The sequence below is a fragment of the Neomonachus schauinslandi genome, chromosome X, assembly GCF_002201575.2.
Source record: "Neomonachus schauinslandi chromosome X, ASM220157v2, whole genome shotgun sequence".
In the NCBI taxonomy this organism is placed as follows: Eukaryota; Metazoa; Chordata; class Mammalia; order Carnivora; family Phocidae; genus Neomonachus; species Neomonachus schauinslandi.
In genome coordinates, this window is record NC_058419.1 from 68,014,798 (window position 1) to 68,037,273 (window position 22,476).

Sequence of the window (22,476 nt, forward strand, 5' to 3'; positions counted from 1 at the left end):
TATGCCAATGACATAAATATATAAGATATAATTTGTGATAACATATAAGGGGAAGTATGGATATGTACAGGAGCAGAGTTTGTGTATTATCAAAGCTAAGGTGATATTAATTCAAACTAGTGTGTTATAAGTTTACGATGTTAATTACAATCCCCAAGAAACAACTAAGAAAATAACTAAGAAATATACTCAAAAAAAGGACATGAGAAGGTACATGGTACATTACAAAAATCAGTTAAATGTAAAATAAGGAAGCAATGGAGTAATTGAGTTAAAAAATATATGACATATAGAAAACAAATAGCAAAATGGTAGAAGTCCTTCCTTATCTGTTACAGACTGAATTACTTTCCCCCAATTCATTATATTGAAGTCACAACTGCCAGTACCTCAGAATGTGACCATATTTGGATATCGGGTTTTTAAAGAGGTAATTAAGTTAAAGTGAGATAATTAGGGTGAGCTGTAATCCAATATGACTGATCACTTCTGGTAAGGATACAGACCTGTTTAGAGGGAAGACCAGGTAAAAGACTCAGACAGAAAATGGCCATCTACAAGTCAAGGAGAGAAACTTCAGAGAAAAAATGAACTCTCCCAACATCTTGATCTCAGACTTATAGTGTCCAGAAGTGTGAGAAAATAAATTTGTTGTCTAAGCCACCTAGTCTGGGGTACTTTATTAAGGTAGTGCTAGGAAACTAATATGTTACCATTAATCACTTTAAATGTAAGTAGACTGAACTCTCAATTCAAAGGCAGAGATTTGCAAAATTAATTTAAAAACATAATCCACCTGGGGCGCCTGGGTGGCTCAGTTGGTTAAGTGTCCAACTCTTTATTTTAGCTCAGGTCTTGGTCTCAGGGTCATGAGTTCAAGCCCTGCACTGGGCTCCATGCTGGGCGTGGAGCCTACTTAAAAAACAACAAAACATAATCTATCTATATCCTGTCTACATAAGAATTCATTCAGATTCAAAGACAGAAATAGTTTGAAAGTGAGAGGATGGAAAAAGCTATTCCATGTAAATAGTAACAACAACAACAAAGAGAGCTGAGGTGGCTATAATGATATGAGACAAATAGATTTTAAGTAAAAAAATGTTACAAGAGAAAGAGATGGACAGTGTATATCTTTTTTTTTTTTTTTTAAAGATTTTATTTATTTATTTGACAGAGAGAGACACAGCGAAAGAGGGAACACAAGCAGAGGGAGTGGGAGAGGGAGAAGCAGGCTTCCTACAGAGCAGGGAGCCCGATGTGGGACTCGATCCCAGGACCCTGGGATCACGACCTGAGCCGAAGGCAGACACCTAACCATCTGAGCCACCCAGGCGCCCCGGACAGTGTATATCTTAATATGCTCAGGATGCTATAACAAAATACAATAGACTCAGTTGCTTAAATAGCAGAAATCTATTTCTCACAGTTCTAACAGATGGGAAGTCTTAGATGAGATGGTTTGTGGAGTTCAGGTGAGAGCCCTCTTCCTTGGCTTCCTTGGCCCCTGGCTTGCAGATAGCTGCCTTACTGCTTGACCTCACATGGTAGTGAAAGAGCAAGCTCTGGTCTTTTCCTATAAAGGCACTAATTCCACCATGAGGACCCCACCCTCACGACTCCATCTATACCTAATTACCTCTCAAAGATCAAAATATCATCCACTGCCAAATATCATTCAATTAGTGGGGAGAGTTTCAACATATAAATTTTGGGGGCAAACAAACATTAATTCCATACCAGCATATTTGATAAAAACAAACCAATCAATAAGAAATTACAATTATAAGCACAAACATAACTAAACACACACCTACAAAATGTGTGAAGTAAAATGGACCAAACTGAAGAGAGAAATAGATAGTTCTACAATAATAGAGACTTCAATACCCCACATTCAATAATGAGTAGAACAACTACAAAGAAGATCAGTAAAGAAATATAGGGCTTGGACAACACTGTCAACCAACTATACCTAACATATATATGGAATACTCTGTCCCACAACAATATAATACAAATTCTTCTGAAGTGTACATGGAGAATTCTCCAGGATAGGCCACATGTTATGCCACTAAGCAAGTCTCAATAAATTTAAAAAGAGTTAAGTCCTACAAAGTATGAAACTAGAAATCATAAGGGAAGGAAAACAACATCATATTCATGTTGCAAGACTGAGAGAACAGTCCCTTTCCTCTGAACATCCCTCTCAATTTAGCAAATATTACAGCAAAAAGGGGTAAAACTTATTTAAAAATGGTGGCATGAATAGGCCTGAAGGTTGACTTATAATATCACAGTTGTTTCAGTGGTAAATGTAAGAATGGGTAAATGAAAACCTTCATTTCATATATCATGTAGCCATAGAATCCTATTAGAGCCGAGAGTGACTATGAGGAGCTCAGGGCACCCTCATTTGTATTTCTTTTCTTTTACCTAATTTGCTATAAAATATATTCATGAAGTATACTGGCTAAAAAAAATGTTCATAAGGCAGACAGTTTACAAAGAAGTTCTTTTCTTGGAAACATTTTACAATCAGTTTACATTGCAACCTTGTGACATAGGGCAGTGTAACCACATTATTTCCATTTTATTTTGTGGGTAAGACATATATGACTTTCATAAAGCTAGATACCCCATTAGAGTTGGCCAGAGCAGGATGGCAAACAATAGCTCACAGGCAAAATCTGGCCTGCTGCCTGTTTTTGTAAATAAAATTTTACTGGAACACAGCAATGCTCACTCGTTTGCATATTGCTTGTGGCTCCTTTCATACTAAAACCAGAGAGCTGGGTAGTTGCAACAGAGACTTTTGGCCCACAAAGCCTGAAGTATTTACTACTTCATCCTTTAAGAGATATCTGTCTGCTAGAGAATTAAAACTCATTGGGCTGTTTATCATACCACTTATCCTAATGTTTCTTGTCCCAGCAATAGGAAATACAACCTAGGAAACATGATATAGTCAAGAGAATACAGTGTTACAAGAGACAGAAACCAAACAAAACAGAAAAAAAATTTTTTTCTGGATGTGTCATTTACTATGTGACACTGGGAAACTCACTTTATCTCTCTGGATCTGTTTCCACACCTGTAAAATAAGGGATTTGGACTACATTAATGCTAATCATCTTTCCAATTAAACTATTAGAGTTTATACAACTTAGTTTAGATTAGGAAGCAGTAGTGAAGACATAAAAGTTCTTAAATTATTGTATTTTATTTTTAAAAATTTCTCCATGTGGACAAAAAAGCAGGGAGGCACCTTAAATTTCCGTATCATCACACCACCTTAAAAGTAAGTAGTACTGAGGCACCTGGGTGGCTCAGTTGGTTAGGTGCCATGATCCCAGGGGCCTGGAATCAAGCCCCTCACTGGGCTCCCTGCTCAGCTGGGAGCCTGCCTCTCCCTCTCCCTCTGCCATCCCCCCTACTTGTGCTCTCTGGCTTTCTCTCTCTGTCAAATAAATAAATAAAATCTTTAAAAAAGTAAGTAGTATTGTCCCAATTCTATCAGTGAGGAAAACTGAAGCTCCAGAAAGGGCAGTATCTTACACAAAGTTACCAACATGTGCTTAGTGTTTTGTCTAGTGTGTTAATAGCATAGCATGTACAAAATCAAGGGCCATAAAAAGTGTACAGAGCAAGGCAGATAATGTAAATGCTGGGTGGTTCTGGGGTGAACCAGAGACCTCACGTCCTATTTAAAGGCAGAAGCCACCACTCAGCTAGGGCCAATTGCTGAAATATAGGCATGTGGGTCCAATATTGCCAGATGTTTAGATTTTAAGAGAGGCTGGCTATCTCAAATTTTATTTTAAATATTCCAATTTTTAAATGTTGGTAATTCATTCAAATGTTTAAAAAACAGAATGGTCTAGATTTGGCCCAGAGGATGACAATTTGAAAATTTGTATTAAAAAAACCTTTTTATTTTATTATTTTTTAAAAGATTTTATTTATTTATTTGACAAAGAGAAAGAGAACACAAGCAGGGGGAGTGGCAGGCAGAGGGAGAGGGAGAAGCAGGCTCCCCATTGAGCAGGGAGCCCGATGTGGGGCTTGATCCCAGGACCCTGAGATCACGACCCAAGCCAAAGACAGATGCCTAACCGACTGAGCCCCCCCAGGCACCCCTAAATAAACATTTTTAATTTGAGAGATTAGTGATCTAAGACTACAGATGGCCCCTGACCATTAATGGTTCTACTTATGATTTTTTCAACTTCTTGAAGGTATGAAAGCTATATGCATTCAGTAGAAACCGTACTTCCAATTTTGGATTATGATCTTTTCCTGGGCTTGTAATATGCAGTATAACACTCTCTTGTGATGCTGGACAGTGGCAACAAACCACAGCTCCCAGTCCTCTATGCCATCATGAGGGTAAACAACTGATACACTTACAACCATTTTGTACCTATGCAACCATTCTGTTTTTCACTTTCAGTATAGTATCCAATAAATTACATGAGCTGTTCAACCTTTATTATAAAATATGCTTTGTGTTAGATGATTTTGTCCAACTATAGGCTAATGTAAGTGCTGTGAACACATTTAAGGTAGTCTAGGTTAATCTATCATGTTTGGTAGGTTACATGTATTAAATGCATTTTCAATTTGTGATATTTCTTTTTATTTTCTTTTATTTTTTTTAAAGATTTTATTTATTTGAGAGAGAGAATGAAAGAGAGCACAAGAGCGGGGAGGGTCAGAGGGAGAAGCAGACTCCCCGCTGAGCAGGGAGCCTGATGCGGGACTCGATCCTGGGACTCCAGGATCATGACCTGAGCCGAAGGCAGTCGCTCAACCAACTGAGCCACCCAGGCGCCCTTTTTTATTTTTTAAAGATTTTATTTGAGAGAGAGAGCACACGCATGCGTGTGTGCATGAGAGGGACAGAGAGAGGGGGAGAAGCAGACTCCCTGCTGAGCAGAGAGCCCCACGTAGGGCTTGATCCCAGGGTCCTGGGATCATGACCTGAGCCAAAGGCAGACGCTTAACTGACTGAGCCACCCAGGCGCCCCCCAGCTCATGATATTTTCAATTTACAATGGATTTATCTGGATGTAATCCCATCATAAGTGCAGGAAGATCTGTATACTGACTAATACCTCAACTTCATTTTTTTAAAAAAATTATTTATTTATTTAAAGATTTTATTCATTTATTTGAGAGAAAGCGAAAGCAAGAGAGATCGCAGAGGGAGAGGGAGAAGCAGACTCGCTGCTGAGCTGAAAGCCCGATATGGGGCTTAATCCCAGGACCCTGAGATCATGACCTGAGCCAAAGGCAGATGCTTAACTGACTGAGCCACCCAGGTGCCCTGATACCTCAACTTCAATGTGAATAATTAACTAACCAAAGTAATGGGGGCAAGGGTGAAATCACAGCATCAGTATTAATATCATATTCTATTAGAAGTTTGCATAGTAAAGTCACATGATTGAAAAAACTGCTTCTATTTCAGGCCATGTGGTGAAAGTATCGACAAATAGAGTAAACAGGTCATCAGTTAAAACGATAGATCCCAGATAATATTAAAACCTAAAATTCTGTTCTTAAGTAATTAAAATTGGCTGAATTTGTGTGATTGAAAATCTAAATCATAATTAATTCACACTGAGTCTTTAAAAACAATGGGAATGGATAGGAGTTATTGATTTGTAATTGTTAAAAATGACAACTAGAGAAATTTATGCTGTCAATTTTTTTTAACTTATAGAAAACCATCTGAAAATATTGTACATGCTTTGATAAATAATAAACTAAGCTTTACTTAAAATTAAGCTTTGACCTACTGGTAGTTACCAAGGGAATCAAAAAAATGTTTAACTTTTTCATTCAAAAAGTCATACAGATGGCAGTGTTTCATTGTTTTCCTTTTGAAGTACACATTAAGAAAGGCAGGAGAAGGATGGAGATGGAAAATGAATGACTATTTCTTGGGAATATTTTTGGCCTTTATCAAACAACTGTACCATTTATTATAGCTGCACAAGGTGCTATGATTCTAAAGACAGTTTAGTAGGCTAATTATTATTTAAAAGTTTAAATGAAACCATCAGTGTGGTACAGGGTGGCTTCAATCTTTCCACTGGGAAATAAAAACATTCCAAAGACTAAAAGTTTTAAAGATGAGATTAAGATAGTAGTCTTAAATCCATGATGTAACTAGTAATGTCTTGTTATAATAATGTTATTTCAACATGTTCAAAACTAAGGATTTCCTCCCAACTATGTAGGTTACTCTCACTTTTGCTTTTCTCCAGAGCAGAAGAAACTCTTCCATATAGTTATAGCTTAGAAATACTTTATTTTTTTAAAGATTCTATTCATTTATTTGAGACAGAGAGCCAGAGAGAGGGCATGAACAGAAGGGAGGGGCAGAGGCAAAAGCAGATGCCCAATAAGCAGGGAGCCCAACATGGGGCTCGATCCCAGGACCCTGGGACCATCACCTGAGCCAAAGGCATATGCCTAACCAACTGAACCATCCAGGCACCCTGCTTAGAAATACTTTAAATTACAGGTTTGGGTTTTGAGAAAAGAATTAAGTAGCCTAGTTACATTTATATTTACTCCAGTACTCCATTTATATTTCACTTATTTAAAATGATGAGAACTGAAAACCAAAGACCCCACCTAAAAGGAGAATTACAGACCAATATCCCTGATGAACATGGATGCAAAAATTCTCACCAAGATACTAGCTAATAGGATCCAATAGTACATTAAAAGGATTATTCACCACAACTAAGTGGGATTTATTCCTGGGCTGCCAGGGTGGTTCAACATCTGCAAATCAACCAATGTGATACACCACATTAATAAAAGAAAGGACAAGAACCATATGATCCTCTCAACAGATGCAGAAAAAGCATTTGACAAAATACAGCATCTTTTCTTGATAAAAACTCTTAGCAGTGTAGGGGTAGAAGGAACATACCTCAAGATCATCAAAGCTATATAGAAGGACCCACAGCTAATATCATCCTCAATGGGGAAAAACTGAGAGCTTTTTCCCTAAGGCCAGGAACATGACAGGGATGTCCACTCTCACCACTGTTGTTCAACATAGTACTAGAAGTCCTAGCCTCAGCAATCAGACAACAAAAAGAAATAAAAGAATAAAAGGCATCCAAATCGGCAAAGAAGTCAAACTCTCACTCTTAGCAGACAACATGATCCTCTTTGTAGAAAACCCAAAGACTCCACTCAAAAATTGCTAGAACTCATACAGGAATTCAGAAAAGTTGCAGAATATAAAATCAATGCACTGAAGTCAATTGCATTTCTATATACTAACAATGAGGCAGAAGAAAGAGAAATCAAGGAATTGATCCCATTTACAATTGCACCAAAAACCATAAGATACCTAGGAATAGGTATTCCTAACCAAAGAGGTAAAGGATCTGTACTCTGAAAATTATAGAACACTTATGAAAGAAACTGAGGGAGACACAAGAAATGGAAAAACTTTCCATGCTCATGGATTGGAAGAACAAATATTGTTAAAATGTCTATGCTAACCAGAGCAATCTGCACATTCAAAGCAACCCCTATCAAAACACCATCAGCCTTTTTCATGGAGCTGGAACAAATAACCCTAAACTTTGTATGGAACCAGAAAAGACCCTGAATAGCCAGAGGAATGTTGAAAAAGAAAAGTAAAGCTGGCGGCATCACAATTCCGGACTTCCAGCTCTATTACAAAGTGGTAATCATCAAGACAGTATGGTACTGGCACAAAAACAGACACACAGATCAATGGAACAGGATAGAGAATCCAGAAATGGACCCTCAACACCATCATCAACTAATCTTTGACAAAGCAAGAAAGAATACCCAATGGAGGAAAGCAGATGGAGTGCTGGGTCCAGCACAGGTCTGACAAAATCAAAGCTGCAAGAGAATGGACAGTGAGCTACAGAGAGATGGAAGGATCTTGGACTTGACTGATGATGCTTGGCAAGAAGACAAGCTGCCATATGAGGATGTTGCAATACCACTGAATGAGCTTCCTGAACCTGAACAGGACAACGGTGGCACCACAGAATTTGTTAAAGAACAATAAATGAAGTGGACCGACTTGGCCTTACAGTATCTCCATGAGAATATTCCCCCTATAAGGAAACTAACACCCGGCTCCTTCTTCATGGACAGATTTTTGAAAAATATATAGATACAAAATGTTAAAAAAAAAAAAAAGAATATCTAATGGAAAAAAGACAGTCTCTTCAACAAATGGTGTTGGGAAAAATTGGACAGCCACATGCAGAAGAATGAAACTAGACCGCTTTCTTAAACCTTACATAAAAATAAACTCAAAATGGATGAAAGACCTAAATGTGAGAGTGGAATCCATCAAAATCCTAGAGAAGAACACAGGCAGAAATCTCTTTGACCTTGGCCGCAGCAACTTCTTGCTAGACACGCCTCCAAAGGAAGGGAAACAAAAACAAAAATGAACTTTTAGGACCTCATCAAAATAAAAAGCTTTGCACAGCAAAGGAAACAGTCAACAAAACTAAAAGACAACCTACAGAATGGGAGAAGATATTTGCAAATGTCTTATCAGATAAAGGGCTAGTAACCAAAATCTATAAAGAACTTATCAAACTCAACCACCAAAAACCAAATAATCCAGTCAAGAAATGGGCAGAAGACGTGAACATACAAATGGCCAACAGGCACATGAAAAGATGTTCAACATCACTCAGTATCAGGGAAATACAAATCAAAACGACAATGAGATACCACCTCACACCGGTCAGAATGGCTAAAATTAACAAGTCAGGAAACAACAGATGTTGACAAGGATGTGGAGAAAGGGGAACCCTCTTACACTGTTAGTGGGAACGCAAGCTGGTATAGCCACTATGGAAAACAGTATGGAGGTTCCTCAAGAAGTTAAAAATAGAGCTACCCTATAACCCAGCATGTGCACTACTACATATCTTTCCAAAGGATACAAACATAGTGATTCGAAGGGGCACCTGCACCTGATGTTTATAGCAGCAATGTCCACAATAGCCAAAATATTGAAAGAGCCCAGATGTCTATCAACAGATGTATGGATAAAGATGTGGTATACATATACAATGGAATATTACTCAGTCATCAAAAAGAATGAAATCTTGCCATTTGCAACGATGTGGATGGAACTAGAGGATATCATGCTAAGCGAAATAAGTCAGTCACAGAAAGACAAATACTGTATGATTTCACTCATATGTAGAACTTAAGAAACAAAACAAATGAACACAGATGAAGAGAAGGAAAAATTAAATAAGATGAAAATTGAAAGTGAGGCAAACCATAAGAGATGCTGAACTCTAGGAAATAAACTGAGGGTTGCTGGAGGGAGGGTGGGTGGGGGGAAGGGATAACTGGGTGATGGGCATGAAGGAGGGCACTTGATGAAATGAACACTGAGTGTTATATGCAACTGATGGATCACTAAATTCTTTCCCTGAAACTAATAAAAAAATAATAGTAAAAAAAATAAAATAAAATTATGGGAACTCATATTAAGTGACAAAGTGTTAATAAAGGCTGGACAAATCACTTTATCTCTCTGTCCCCAAGCTTGTCTCCAGAATGAGGCTAACACTGAAGAGAATTTTTAAAAATCATGTAACATACTTGGTACATATAAGTATTCAATAAATGTTAGTTAGCTCTATGGTTATACAATAAAATGGTTACTCACTCTTTTGTTGAGACAAATAACAGGCCACAGGCTGCAACCCAGGGTGCAACAGCAGCAGAGACAACCACATAGCAGCCATTTCACATTGACTGGGAGAGCCTTTTTCAAACATGCATTCACACGGCCAATGCTGGTCTTAAATTCTTCTGGGGCCACCTATAACAAGGGTGCAATCTTTATTTAACAGTTTGTGGGCAGCTTTCCACTATTTATCTCTAAACCTAAAGAAAATGTTTGTCTTTTACAAATACTTCAAGGAATTACACGTCTAAATAGATTTCCTCCTTTTATGTATTACATACTCTTGGATGACATTAGAAAGCAAAACAATATAATTTCATGTTTACAGAACTTATTCTGATGTTCAAAAATAATCTTCTGAAATTACCAGCATTAAAAGGACAACAAAATTGGTGGTAAAGAATACCCGTCAAGCAGTTTTTCTACCAAATATTCTCATTATTCAGGCAATATTATAGTCTCCAATCATTCTGACTAGTAAGACTAGAAGCATAGTGTAACAATAAAAACCTAAATACTATCAGAGGAAATGGAATTAAAATTAGGCTTTGGCAATATTCCTGGATTACTTTTAAATAGGTAACTCTTGACACTTTTCTCCCTGGCAAATTTGCGGTGTAACAATTTTAACACTTGCCATTGTTTGTAGGGAAAAGCTATACTAATAAGACAGTGAGGAGTAATTACATTTTAAAAAAAGGGTCTTAATATTCAGCATAAAATGGACTCAAAAAACTGCTGTAAATTTTGAAATTTGAAAGGTCCTTAAATATACAAATTTAATATTTTAATTACTACTTCCATTCCTGGAAGTGGCTGCTTGTGCCTCTCTGTAAACAACGACAAAGTCAGTTCAAAGGCAAGAGCATGACAGGCACAATTAGATTTATACCGAAAACTCTTGCTTGAAGGTTATACAATTCAAAGGCATACTAAAAATCATTTGCTTTCGGTGAAATCACATTTCTGGATCACTAAAATTATTCCTTTTCATTTAGAAAGCTGTCAGACTGCAAAATCTATGGGAAAAAAATTCCAGCATCTGGCTGTGAAAATAAAAATTATGAAAATATTAGAAAAAATAAGCTGCTATAAAATAAAAACCCCATTAACATGTTCGGTATATAAAATATGGAGCTTTACAACTCTTCCATTAATATGTTTGGCACATAAAATATGGAGCTTTACAACTCTTCCAAGTAAAAACTGTACTAGAGGATTTCAATTTATTACATATCTTAGAATCAACACTACAAAACATATACCTATTAGCAGATGTTATAAAGATACATGACCAAAGAATTCAGCCCCATCATGAATAAAACATTACTTATACTAGCTTTATTAGAATTGTTCATGCCACCCAATAAAGTTAATTGCTTAACCCATAAATTTGATTTTCTTCCCAATATGTTAACCAACAAATAGTTGTAAAATTGCAAGCTCAAAACTGTTTTTACATGGGTATGTAACTAATCTATTCTCCAACTAAATTGTTGGCAATATGACCTAAAGACAATCACGGAGTAAAAAGAATTCCAATTAAATGACTAACTTCCTGGGGTAAATATGAAAATAAATTCAGAGAACCACGCCTTATAACTGAAAAACAGAAAATGCTAACAGGCTAAGCATATTAGACAATAAATGAAGATTTTGATTCTAGTTACTTATTAGCTATGAAAAATCATAGGCAAGTTCATTTAATTTTTCTGAGTTTCAGTTTCCCATGTATAAAATGAGAATAATAATCTTTGCCTTATATATCTCACAGAAAATGGAAATCGTATCTTAAAAAGAACCTCATTAATAACAAGAATGCTTTGAAAAAGGAAGCCAGTGAATCCTATCTCTTGATGAGCTTTGAAGAAAGAAAAGCAAAGCTCTCTTTTGCCTGGTCTCACCTGAAGGCAAGGCATTTGATCAGGTAACCATTAATAATCCATGGCCTTGCTATACATTCTATTATAAACAAAAGGCTAAATAGCTACATTTTGTTTTTTAATTTTTCATTTTAATTCCAGTATGTTAACATACAGTGATATATTAGTTTCAGGTGTACAACAGAGTATTTCAACAGTTCCATACTTCACCCTGTGCTCACAGAGACAAGTGCACTCCTTAATCCCCATCACTATTTCACCCATCTTCCCCTTAACCATCAGATTGTTCTCTATAATTAACAGTCTGCTTCTTGCTTTGTCTTATTTTTTCCCCTTTGCTTGTTTTGTATCTAAAATTCCACATATGAGTGAAATCATATGGTGTCTTTCTCTGACTGACTTATTTCACTTAGCAATATATATACTCTCTAGCTCCATCCATGTTGTTGCAAATGGCAATATTCCATCCTTTTTATGGCTGAATAATATTCCATTGTGTGGATATATCTATATCTGTATCACATATCACATTTTCTTTATCCATTCATCAATCCATGGACACTTACACGGCTTCCATACCTTGGCTATTGTAAATAATGCTGCTATAAACATTGAGGGGCATAAATCCCTTTGAAATAGTGTTTTTGTATTCTTTGGTAAATACCCAGCAGTGCAATTGCTTGATGATAGAGCAGTTCTATTTTTAACTTTTTTGAGGAACTTCCATATTGTTTTCCATAGTGGTTGCACCAGTTTGCATTTCCCACAGTACATGAGTGTTCTTTTGTCTCCACATCGTTTTTATACTAGTACCATACTGTTTTGGTAACTATGGCTTTGAAATATAACTTGAAGTCTGGAATTTGATGCCTTCAGCTTTGCTTTTTTTTTTTTTTTCCCCCAAGATTGCTTTGGTTATTTGGGGTCTTTTGTGGTTCCAGACAAATTTTAGGATTGTTGGTTCTAGTTACGTGAAAAATGCTTCTGTAGATTGCAATAAATCTGTAGACTGCTTTGGGTAACACAGACATTTTAACAATATTGGTTTTTCCAATCCGTGAGCATGGAATGTCTTTCCATTTCTTTGTGTTGTCTTGAATTTCTTTCATCAGTGATTTATAGTTTTCAGAGTACAGGTCTTTCACCTCTTTGGTTAGATTTATTCTTAGGTGTCTTATTTTGGATGTAATTGTAAATGGGACTGTTTTCTTAATTTCTTGTCACTTCATTATTGTATAGAAATGCAGCAGATTTCTGTACGTTGATTTTGTATCCTGTGACTTCACTAGATTTACCAGTTCTAGCAATTTTTTGTTGGAGCCTTTAGGATTTTCTATATATAGTATCATGTCATCTGCAACTAGTGAAACTTTTACTTCTTCCTTGCTGATTTGGATGCCTTTTATTTCTTTTTGTTGTCTGATTACTGTGGCTAGGACTTACAGTACTATGTTGAATACAAGTGGTGAGAGTAGACATCCTTGTCTTGTTCTCAGTTTTTCCCCATTAAGGATGATGTTAGCTGTGGGTTTTTCATAGGTGGCCTTTATTATGTTGAGGTATGTTCCCTCTAAACTTATTTTGTTAAGGGTTTTTAATCATGAATGTGCATTTGAAAAGAATGTGTATTCTCCTGTTCTAGGAGGGAATGTTCTGAATATATCTGTTAAATCTTTCTGTTCCAGTGTGTCATTCAAAGCCATTGTTTCCTTGTTCATGTTCTGTTTAGATGATCTGTCCACTTGATGTGTGGTGTTAAAGTCCCTTACTATTATTATATTATTATGGAGTAGTTCCTTTATGTTTGTTATTAACTGTTTTATGTATTTGGGTGCTCCTATGTTGGGTGCATACATATTTACAATTGTTATATCTTCATGTTGGATTATCCCCTTTACTATTATATATTGTCCTTTTTTGCTTCTTGTTACAGTCTTTGTTTTAAAGTCTATTTTGTCTGATATAAATGTTGCTATTCTGGCTTTCTTTTGACATCCATTTGCATGTTAAATGTTTCTCAATCCTCTCACTTTCAATCTGTAGGTGTCATTAGGTCTAAAATGGGCCTCTTGCAGGCAGCAAATAGATGGCTCTTTTTTTTTTATCCATTCTGTCACCCTGTGTCTTTTGATTGCAGCATTTAGCTCATTTACATTCAAAGCAATTACTGATAGATACATATTTATTGCCATTTTATTACTTGTTTTGTGGTTGTTTCTGAAGCTCTTCTCTGATCCTTTCTTGTCTTTTTTCATGTTTTGCTTATTTTCTTTAATGATATATTTGGATTTCTTTCTCTTTATTCTTTGTATATCTATTAGTGGCTTTTGATATGTGGTTACCATTAGGTTTGCATATAACCCCTTCTGCATATAGCAGTCTATATTTTTGATGGTCATTTAAGTTTGAACACATTCTTTTCTCCTGTCCCCCACACCTTTTAGGTATACGTTATTGTATTCTATATACTTTTTTTGTGAGTTCCTTGACTTTTTTGCAGAAAAATTCATTTTTACTGCTTTTGTGTTTCCTACTTCTATACTGTCACTTTTGGTTTCTCTACTCAAAGAGTCCCTTTTAATATTTCTTGCAGAGCTGGTTTAATGGTCATGAACTCCTTTAGTTTTTGCTTGTCTGGAAAACTCTCTCTCTCCTTGTATTCTGAATGATAGCCTAGCTGGGTAGAGTATTCTTGGCTGCAAATTCTTCCCATTCAGCACTTTGAATATATCACGCTACTCCTTTCTGGCTTGCAAAGTTTCTGTTGAAAAATCTCCTGCTAGCCTTATGGGATTTCCCTTGTAATTTAATGACTTCTCTTGTCTTGCTGCTTTTAAAATTTTTTATCACTATATTTTGCAAATTTAAGTACAATATGTCTGTGCGTTGGTCTGCTTTTGTTAATTCTGTTGGGGGTTCTCTGTGCCTCCTGGATCTAGATATCTCTTTCTTTCCCAAGATTGGGGGAATTTTCAGCTCTTATTTCTTTAAATAAATTTTCTGCCCCCCCTTTCTCTCTCTCTTTTTTTCCTGGGATTCCTATAATATGAATGCTATTACATTTGATGGAGTCACTGAGCTCCCTCAGTATATTCTCATTTTGCATAATTCTTTTCTCCCCCTTGTTCAGCTTGATTACTTTCCATTACTTTGTCTTCTAGGTCACTAATTCATTTCTCTGCTTCTTCCAACCTCTGTTCATTCCATCAAGCATGTTTCTCATTTCTTTTTTATTATTATTATTTAAAGATTTTATTTATTTGACAGACACAGAGAGAGGGAGAGATCACAAGTAGGCATAGCTACAGGCAGAGGGAGAGGGAGTAGGCTCCCTGCTGAGCAGAGAACCCAATGTGGGGCTCGATCCCAGGACCCTGAGATCATGACCTGAGCCAAAGGCAGATGCTCAACCAACTGAGCCACCCAGGAACCCTGCATGTTTCTCATTTCATTTATATTGTGCCCTTTATCTCTGCTATGTTATTCCTTTCTCTGTGTTAAGGGTCTCACTCATGTCTTCCACTTTTTTCTTAAGTCCAGTGAGTATCCTTATGACCACTGCTTATATTCTCTATCAGGCATGTTACTTACATCTGTTTGACTTAGGTCTCTGGCTATGGCCTTGTCCTCTTCTTTCATTTGGGATAAATTTCTCTGTCTCATTTTGTCTGCCTCTCTGTGTCTCTTTCCGTATGTAAAGAAAGTCAGTTGTTTCTTCTGTTCTTAAAAGTAGTGATTTTTATGAAGAAGAGGTCCTGGAGAGCCCTGGAGTGCAGTGTCCCCTGTTCACCAGAACCTAGCCCTTCAGTAGAGTATCCTATGTGTGTTTTTATGCCCTGCTATTTCATCTGATTCAATTTTCCTTTTAGTGCAGTCATCTGCACTGACTCTCTGCCTGTTGTGGCCATGCTTGCTCTCTGTGGGACCCAGCAGGCAAACTCTGGGGGGGGGGGGTTCCCCACTGGGGGACTTGGGAGTAGAGGGGTAGTGTTAGCAAAATTTGTGCTAGGTCACTAGTCCTATGTTGGATCCCCCGAAGCACTATGGCAACTGGGGGCTTCAGGCTGGGTTGACCAAGGGCACAAGGCTGGGCATGGTGTGTGATGGTGGCTGAGGGTGTGTGGTTGGGCATGGCCCATGAGGGCTGCTAGGGGTGTGCAACTGAGTGCAGTGTGCAAAGGCACCTGTGGGCATCTGGCTGGGCAGGCGCGTGATGGCACCTGGGGACAGTGGAAGGTGTCCAGAGAGGTGCACAGGTGGGCGTGGCCTGTGATGGTCAATCAGCTACAGTTTTAATGCAAATTCAATGCTCTTCAGTTCTTCAATTCTTTAGAGGAAAAAAAGAGATGTCCTTTTAAAAAAACAGATGCCAGGGGCGCCCGAGTGGCTCAGTCGTTAAGCATCTGCCTTCGGCTCATGGGTCCTGGGATCGAGCCCCACATGGGGCTCCCTGCTCCACGGGAAGCCTGCTTCTCCCTCTCCCACTCCCTCTGTTTGTGTTCCCTCTTTCACTGTGTCTCTCTCTGTCAAATAAATAAATAAAATCTTTAAAAAAAAAAACCAGATGCCAAGTTGCTATCTTAAGATTTACCTCTTAGACAGTGATACTCAACTTCTTTTCCCTAGTCAATCACTGAGCAAGGAAATAGAAATTAAAATAAGGAAAATATATTTAGCTCTAATTTGTAATATAACATTACTACCAATTCTCTTTAAATTGTGTATCTAGAAACACTAACACATTTTTAAAATCTGGTAAATGTAAATCATAAAATTATTAAATCTGTGCACTTACAAATTTAAGTGCTTATAATTAGAATTTAAATTTTTATTTAAAAAGTAAAATTTTTACTTAGAATATTTAGTTGGAAGCCAGAAACTAATCAGTCCAAAAATGTAAAACTTGCTTTTTGTTTAAAATATTGTGAATAAAATATATGCCAAGATATATAAAATTTGTTATAAAATTTTTCTTTTATTACATCCTTCTGGAAATAAATTAACCAAAACTTTAAAAAAAAATGTAACAATTTTCCTTCTTTCCTGCCAATACTTTCCACCTTTAACACATAATCCTGTCAATTAGTACTCTCTTACCATGGGCAAACTAAAAACTACAATACTGATGTTACTAAAAATGAGAATTCAGATTTTTTGAAGTCATAAGATAAATATATTGGAAGGAAAACTACTAGAATTTCAAACAATAAAATAAAATCTGTGTTTTGCCTTTAAAAGGGGGACAGGATTTTCTTTGGGAAAAAAATCTGTATTTGAATGACAGTAAAAGTCATAAAACAGATGATAAAGACATAGGAAATAAGAATTCGTTAACTCCCGATTTAAACATTGTGAAAAAATGTTTAGTTAACTGTGTGGAGTCAGAATTTTACTCATTTACTTCCATATAACTGAGTATCTTTAGTAATGAAAGTTAGATGGAAGCCTTTTACTTTCTAGCTGAAGGGCAGGTTGTAAAGAAACATTTAATTCCTTTTGACTTTCTTGTAAAGAAAAAAGAAAGCCACATCATAAAGGTGGGGGAAAGGGTCATAATATTTTATAACAGGATGCAAGAGACTCTGCAAACAGAAGAAAATATAAGCAAAACCCAGCAAGACTGTTTTTCCTCCTTCAATCATGGGGAACACAACCCTATCAATCACTTGTCATATTGGATCACAATAGTAATGGTCGATTTTATGGCTTAGGTTTCCCCCAACACTGCACACTAATCTCCCCATAACACCATTTAATTGTTTCAAGCTGAGGGCCAGAAGCTTTCATTTCTTTTCTAAAGTCCAGTGGTTCTTTCATTTTCTGGTCACCAGAATCTGTGTGTATGTACCTGCTTGATATATCCTATCATGAGAGGAAGACTTATCCTTAGTGAAATGGGGGAAACAATCTTTTCTGCACTTAATATAAAAGGTTAGCTTTTTATTTGTATTAAAAGCATTAACACATAGGCACAAAATTAGTACTGAACCATGAAGCTTGTCAAAATGGCTTTTTGTTTTCAGAATTAACTCTATGCAATTTTGTTTAGTTTAGGCATAAAAGCTATTTAGAATCCCATTCATGCCAGAAGACTGATTTTGTAAAAGGTAAATTTATTTTTCTATTTTAGAGATTACATTTATTCATTTAAAAATATTTTACACAAAGGCTGCTAAGTTTGGAATTCAGACCTTCCTTTTAGTTTTTTTTTCTTCCTGGCTAATGTAATTCTTCTTGCCTATTCCCCCAGTTATCAGAGAAGCATTTTGATAATTCATAATAACCTATACAAATATAACAGTGCCTACTGGGCAAAAATTGTCTCATTAAAGAGAAAAATGAATAAAACTCATGTTATCACCATGTGACTTTTAAAAATCAGACTTTCGGAATTCCTGTTAGTGTTGTTTTCATCACTAAAAACTAAACTAAGAAAAAAAATCACAGTATCATTTATGCCTCATTTCTTTAAATAATGCACACTAGAATAAACACCCAATCATTGATATGTGCTATAGAAATGGTCACCTGAAAAGAAAGGATATCTTTAAGAACAGCTCATATTCAGATCATATATGTTTTGTAAATGCATACCAAAAGCAGCTTAACATTCTTACTCTAGTTTAAAAAAAAAACTGTACTATCTTTTTCAATGGTGGAGTTTTTAGTTTTAGAAGGTTTGGAAAGAAATGAAGAAGTATGAAGAAATATTCTAAATATTCCTTGAGCATATAAAACTGGCCAATTTCAAAGATGGATACATTTGTGCCTGGAAACTCTGTTCTCTGACTTTTTTTTTTTTTTTGATTATTCATTTTCTAGAATTCCTTGGACTTGTAATTCAAACTTTTAAAAAACAAACCAGTAATAAAACTGAATGTAACTGCCCAGACAACACATGCAGCAACACCAGGGAAACACAAAGAACAAGTTTTCCATTGGAGATGTTTTAATTCACATTCCCTTTAATTTAATATTGAATTTGTCATCTTTCCACAAACACATTATTATTCAAGGGATTTTTCCACAGCTATTTTTTTCTTTTGGAGAAAACATTTATGATTAATTCATATAAAACCAATCTAAGTTTGAACTGCTGCTTCAATTGGCAAATTATTCTAAATGATCAGGATAAGAAGGTAAAACATTCTAGAGAGTGAGGCCAAAACATCAAACCAAAGGGCTCTTTGTATCCTAAAAAGGTAAATGGACACATATTTTCTGTTAACTTAGCCAGGGACTATTTCCACTTGCTTATTATATGGAATGACTTCACATTATACATCAGGAGAGACAGAAAAGGTCAACAGTTAAAAGGATAGATTATTGATGGGACCAGTGAATAAACTGTTTCTCAGTAAAGAATGTAAAAGTAGCAAAAGCAGTTAAAAATTGAAAGCTAGTCAGAAAAAAACTGGAGAATTAAATAATCAGGATGAAACTAGGATACACTGGCGGGAAAAAAAACAACAACAACAACTTACACTGGGAAGCTAATAAGTACCTGACAATATACTCGAAATTTTATACATGCTCTTTCATTTAATCCTTACAACAAGAAGTGAGGTACTATTCACATAAGAACTGAGGCTCAAAGAAGTGGCTTGCTCAAGGCCACAAAGCCAAGTGATAGACCTTGTATTCCAACCCAGATCGGATTTCAAAGTTTAACTACACTATACTGTCTCTAGCTAGCTTCCATTTTTCAGGGGGTAAAGGAATCAAATAAAGTATAAAATACCTTTCAGGGTTAAATCAAATAGAATTTCTTATAATTTTAAGTGATAACCCTTGTGAAAAGAAATAACTCTGCTGTCTTTCTCTCCCTCCCTCTGAATAAAGCTGGGGAAAAGATTGCAATTAGGCCAAAAGTGAAAAGCAAGCGGCTAGAAAATGTATCATGACAAAAAGGAGCCAATATTAGATGCATTTTATCCCATTCTCAGAGAGTTTAGAACAAGAGGACAAATTAAAGTAAATTAAGGTTTGAATAGGTAACATAGTGACATGGTTCAAAAATCAAAATAATACTAAATACCAAAATACCAAAAATGATCTCATCCTTACCCTTGCCTCCATCCATCTCTCTCCTCTTCTCCCATCAAGGTAACCACTTTTATTTAGTTCCATGTGTAGCCTTCTAGAATTTCTTTATACAATTATTAATGTGCTTATTTTTCCCCCTTTATTACACATATTGTAGACACGGATTTGTACTTTGCTTTTCTCACTAACATTATGAGAAAATTTAACAGTAAATTACATAAAAGCCCTTTAGGGAATGGAATGATTTTCAAATATGACCAAATAAATACTGACAAGTAGCATTGTTCTAGTACTAAAATTGAGCAGAATACTACTAAATTACAGGCTTAAAAATAAAAAAAGTTCATTTCTTTTAACCCCAAATCATCATTTCACCTATCTAGCATTCAGCTATTAACAATTTGGAAATTTTTGAGTATGTTTTAATATAATGGCTTTTCTCTTTCTTCTATATTTCCTCAAGTGACAAACATGTGTAAGTAACTTTTTGCCTTAGTCAAAGCCTTTTTCTTTGGGCCTAGAAGTTAGCATTCCTATTGTAAGAGGATTTTCCAAACATAGTTTCAAATCCTAAGAAGTCTCTGAATACTGAACCTCAAGCATGAAGATACTACTGAATGTAGAGGAACCAGGGAATAGAAAGGTACTAATTTATTGCAGCGAGTCCAATTTTAGAAACTCAAACTATCTAAAAGGTAGAAAAATGTCTGACCAAACATTTGATTCTTTCGATGTATAACAAATCATACTGCAGGACACTTTAAAAATAATAGAGTGATACAAAGTTAAACAATGATAACTTTGTTAACTCTAAAGACATTGGGATTACGGACCTAAATGAAAACAATTATAGCTACTAGTGCTGAGAATAAAGGGCAAAACTGGAAAAACTGAACAGATAAGCAAATAATGGCTGGCATTAATGTACAATGAGCAAGATAACTGGTCATAGGCTGGTAGTCATGGTGACAGCTTTCAGTCATTAATGACACAGCTTCCAAGTACCCTGGCTTCTTGTTACCATCATTACCGGGGAGCCAAAGCATTTGTCATAATACTGAATAAGCTATAAAACAATGCTTTTAGAATTGAAAAGTTCAAAGCAAACTCTCACTTACCTTCCCTGTTAGAACTGAGGGAAATTCAGTATCAAACTTGTTGCTCAAGCCAAACCTTAAAAACAAAGAACAAAATATATTCTACCCAGCATATTTAACTCTTTACCCCCTCCCTTTTTAAGTAACAAAGCCATGCATTTTTCATTTGATGTTGTGATTTAAAAATGTGTCCTAAAAATAATTTTATGATATTTACAGAAAACAAATCTTTGACTATTAATCTGAATTAATAGTAAAAGAAACTTATGGTGCAAATGTTAAAGTAGTATTCTAATTACATCCATGCATGATATGGGATTAAATAATAACAAATTAGAGTTGGAAATAAGATTTTTGACTGAAATGTTTCTGTTAAAACCCATTTTAGTTGATAACTATTCGAACTGGCTAATTGGTAGTATGTAGGAGTGGATAATATTATTCTTTCTACTTTTATGTATATATGAAAATTTTTCTAATAAAAAACTAATATAACCTTTGGAGCTGTAGTTCAAAAACTTATGATCAGTTAGTATTCAGATACTCAAAGTTTGATCTTTATGAATGGCTTTCACGTATATGCTCAATTTGTTTTCAGAAAACAGGTCTCAGCCTTGAAAGCTCTGACTCAAGTAAGCTCATTGAAATCTGAGCCCTTAAAGAGACAGTATAACAAACAACCCTGCTGAGATAAAGAAGTTTGAAAAGCACCTGGATATACAGAAAGGAGATTTATTTACTAATCTCAGAATGTGTGCTGGAGGGGCAGGGATCTTTAGGAGACTTCTTCAAGAACAAAAGAGCTGGAGGGTGCCATCCCCACCTCCACCCTATCCCCAGCCCAGATACCAGGACACCTGCAGGAACCAGTGAGAACACTCTCCACCTACCTTGCTAACACCACACACCCTGCCTCTGTGTTCTCCTGTGGATCTACCCCATCCAACCTACCCCACTAGGCACACATCTGTCCAAAGCAGCTCCTGGCACATTTTATCCTGCCAGCAGCCCTGGCAAGGACCAGCACCACTCCAAAATGACTCCTGCCTGAGGAGAGGGGAAGATAAACCACACACCAGTTCAACTGCAGCCCCAGCAGCCAAACCTTATAACTGGCAGGAAAGAGAGAGTACCCTGTTGATCAGTACCTATGCAGCCCCAGCAGATGAGCTGGGGGTAAGCATCTGATCTGCTGGCCCTGCCCACCGACAAAAACCTCTCAGGTTTACAGAGAGCCCTGTAGTTTGGGGTCACTGCAGCCCCAACACATGGACTAGAATAGGCATTTGGTTTGAATGCAGGCCCCACCTACCAACAAAAGTCTCTCCAGGGATAACACAGGGAGAGTGCCCTGGAGTTTGGTGTGACCACAATACCAGCAAACAAGCAGAGGGCAGACATCTAGTCTGACTGTTGATACCCCCCAACTATCAACCCAGAGTAGCTCCAGACTAGCCCCTTAACAGCACAGAGACCAAACCCTGCCCAGAGCACCCACAACAGGCAAAATGGGCCATTGTGGCCAAGTGGACTGAAGGCAAATGCTGCCCACCCAGCCACAACAGTAGGGCACACACAACCCACACAGGAGACACCCCTGAAATATTTGGTTCTGGTGAACAGGGGACATTGTGCTACAAGGCACAACAGGACCTCTTCTTCACAAGGCCACTACCTTCAAGATCAGGAGACGTAACTAACTTTCCTAATG

The 22,476-nt window shown here is 36.6% G+C and overlaps 1 protein-coding gene and 1 pseudogene across 3 annotated transcripts in view; one reads left to right on the top strand and one right to left on the bottom strand.

The window, feature by feature from the left end:
• Window positions 1–22,476, bottom strand: part of CHIC1 (cysteine rich hydrophobic domain 1) — a 63,405-nt gene that overhangs the window by 26,964 nt on the left and 13,965 nt on the right. For all 3 annotated transcript variants that reach the window (XM_021685879.1, XM_021685994.1, XM_021685935.1), the window contains 2 exons: window positions 20,787–20,841; window positions 9,719–9,874 (listed from right to left, as the gene is read on the bottom strand). In XM_021685879.1, the coding sequence (XP_021541554.1) occupies window positions 9,719–9,874; window positions 20,787–20,841 (211 nt within the window). The remainder of the gene's footprint in view (window positions 1–9,718; window positions 9,875–20,786; window positions 20,842–22,476) is intronic.
• Window positions 7,919–8,188, top strand: LOC110587769 (annotated as a pseudogene).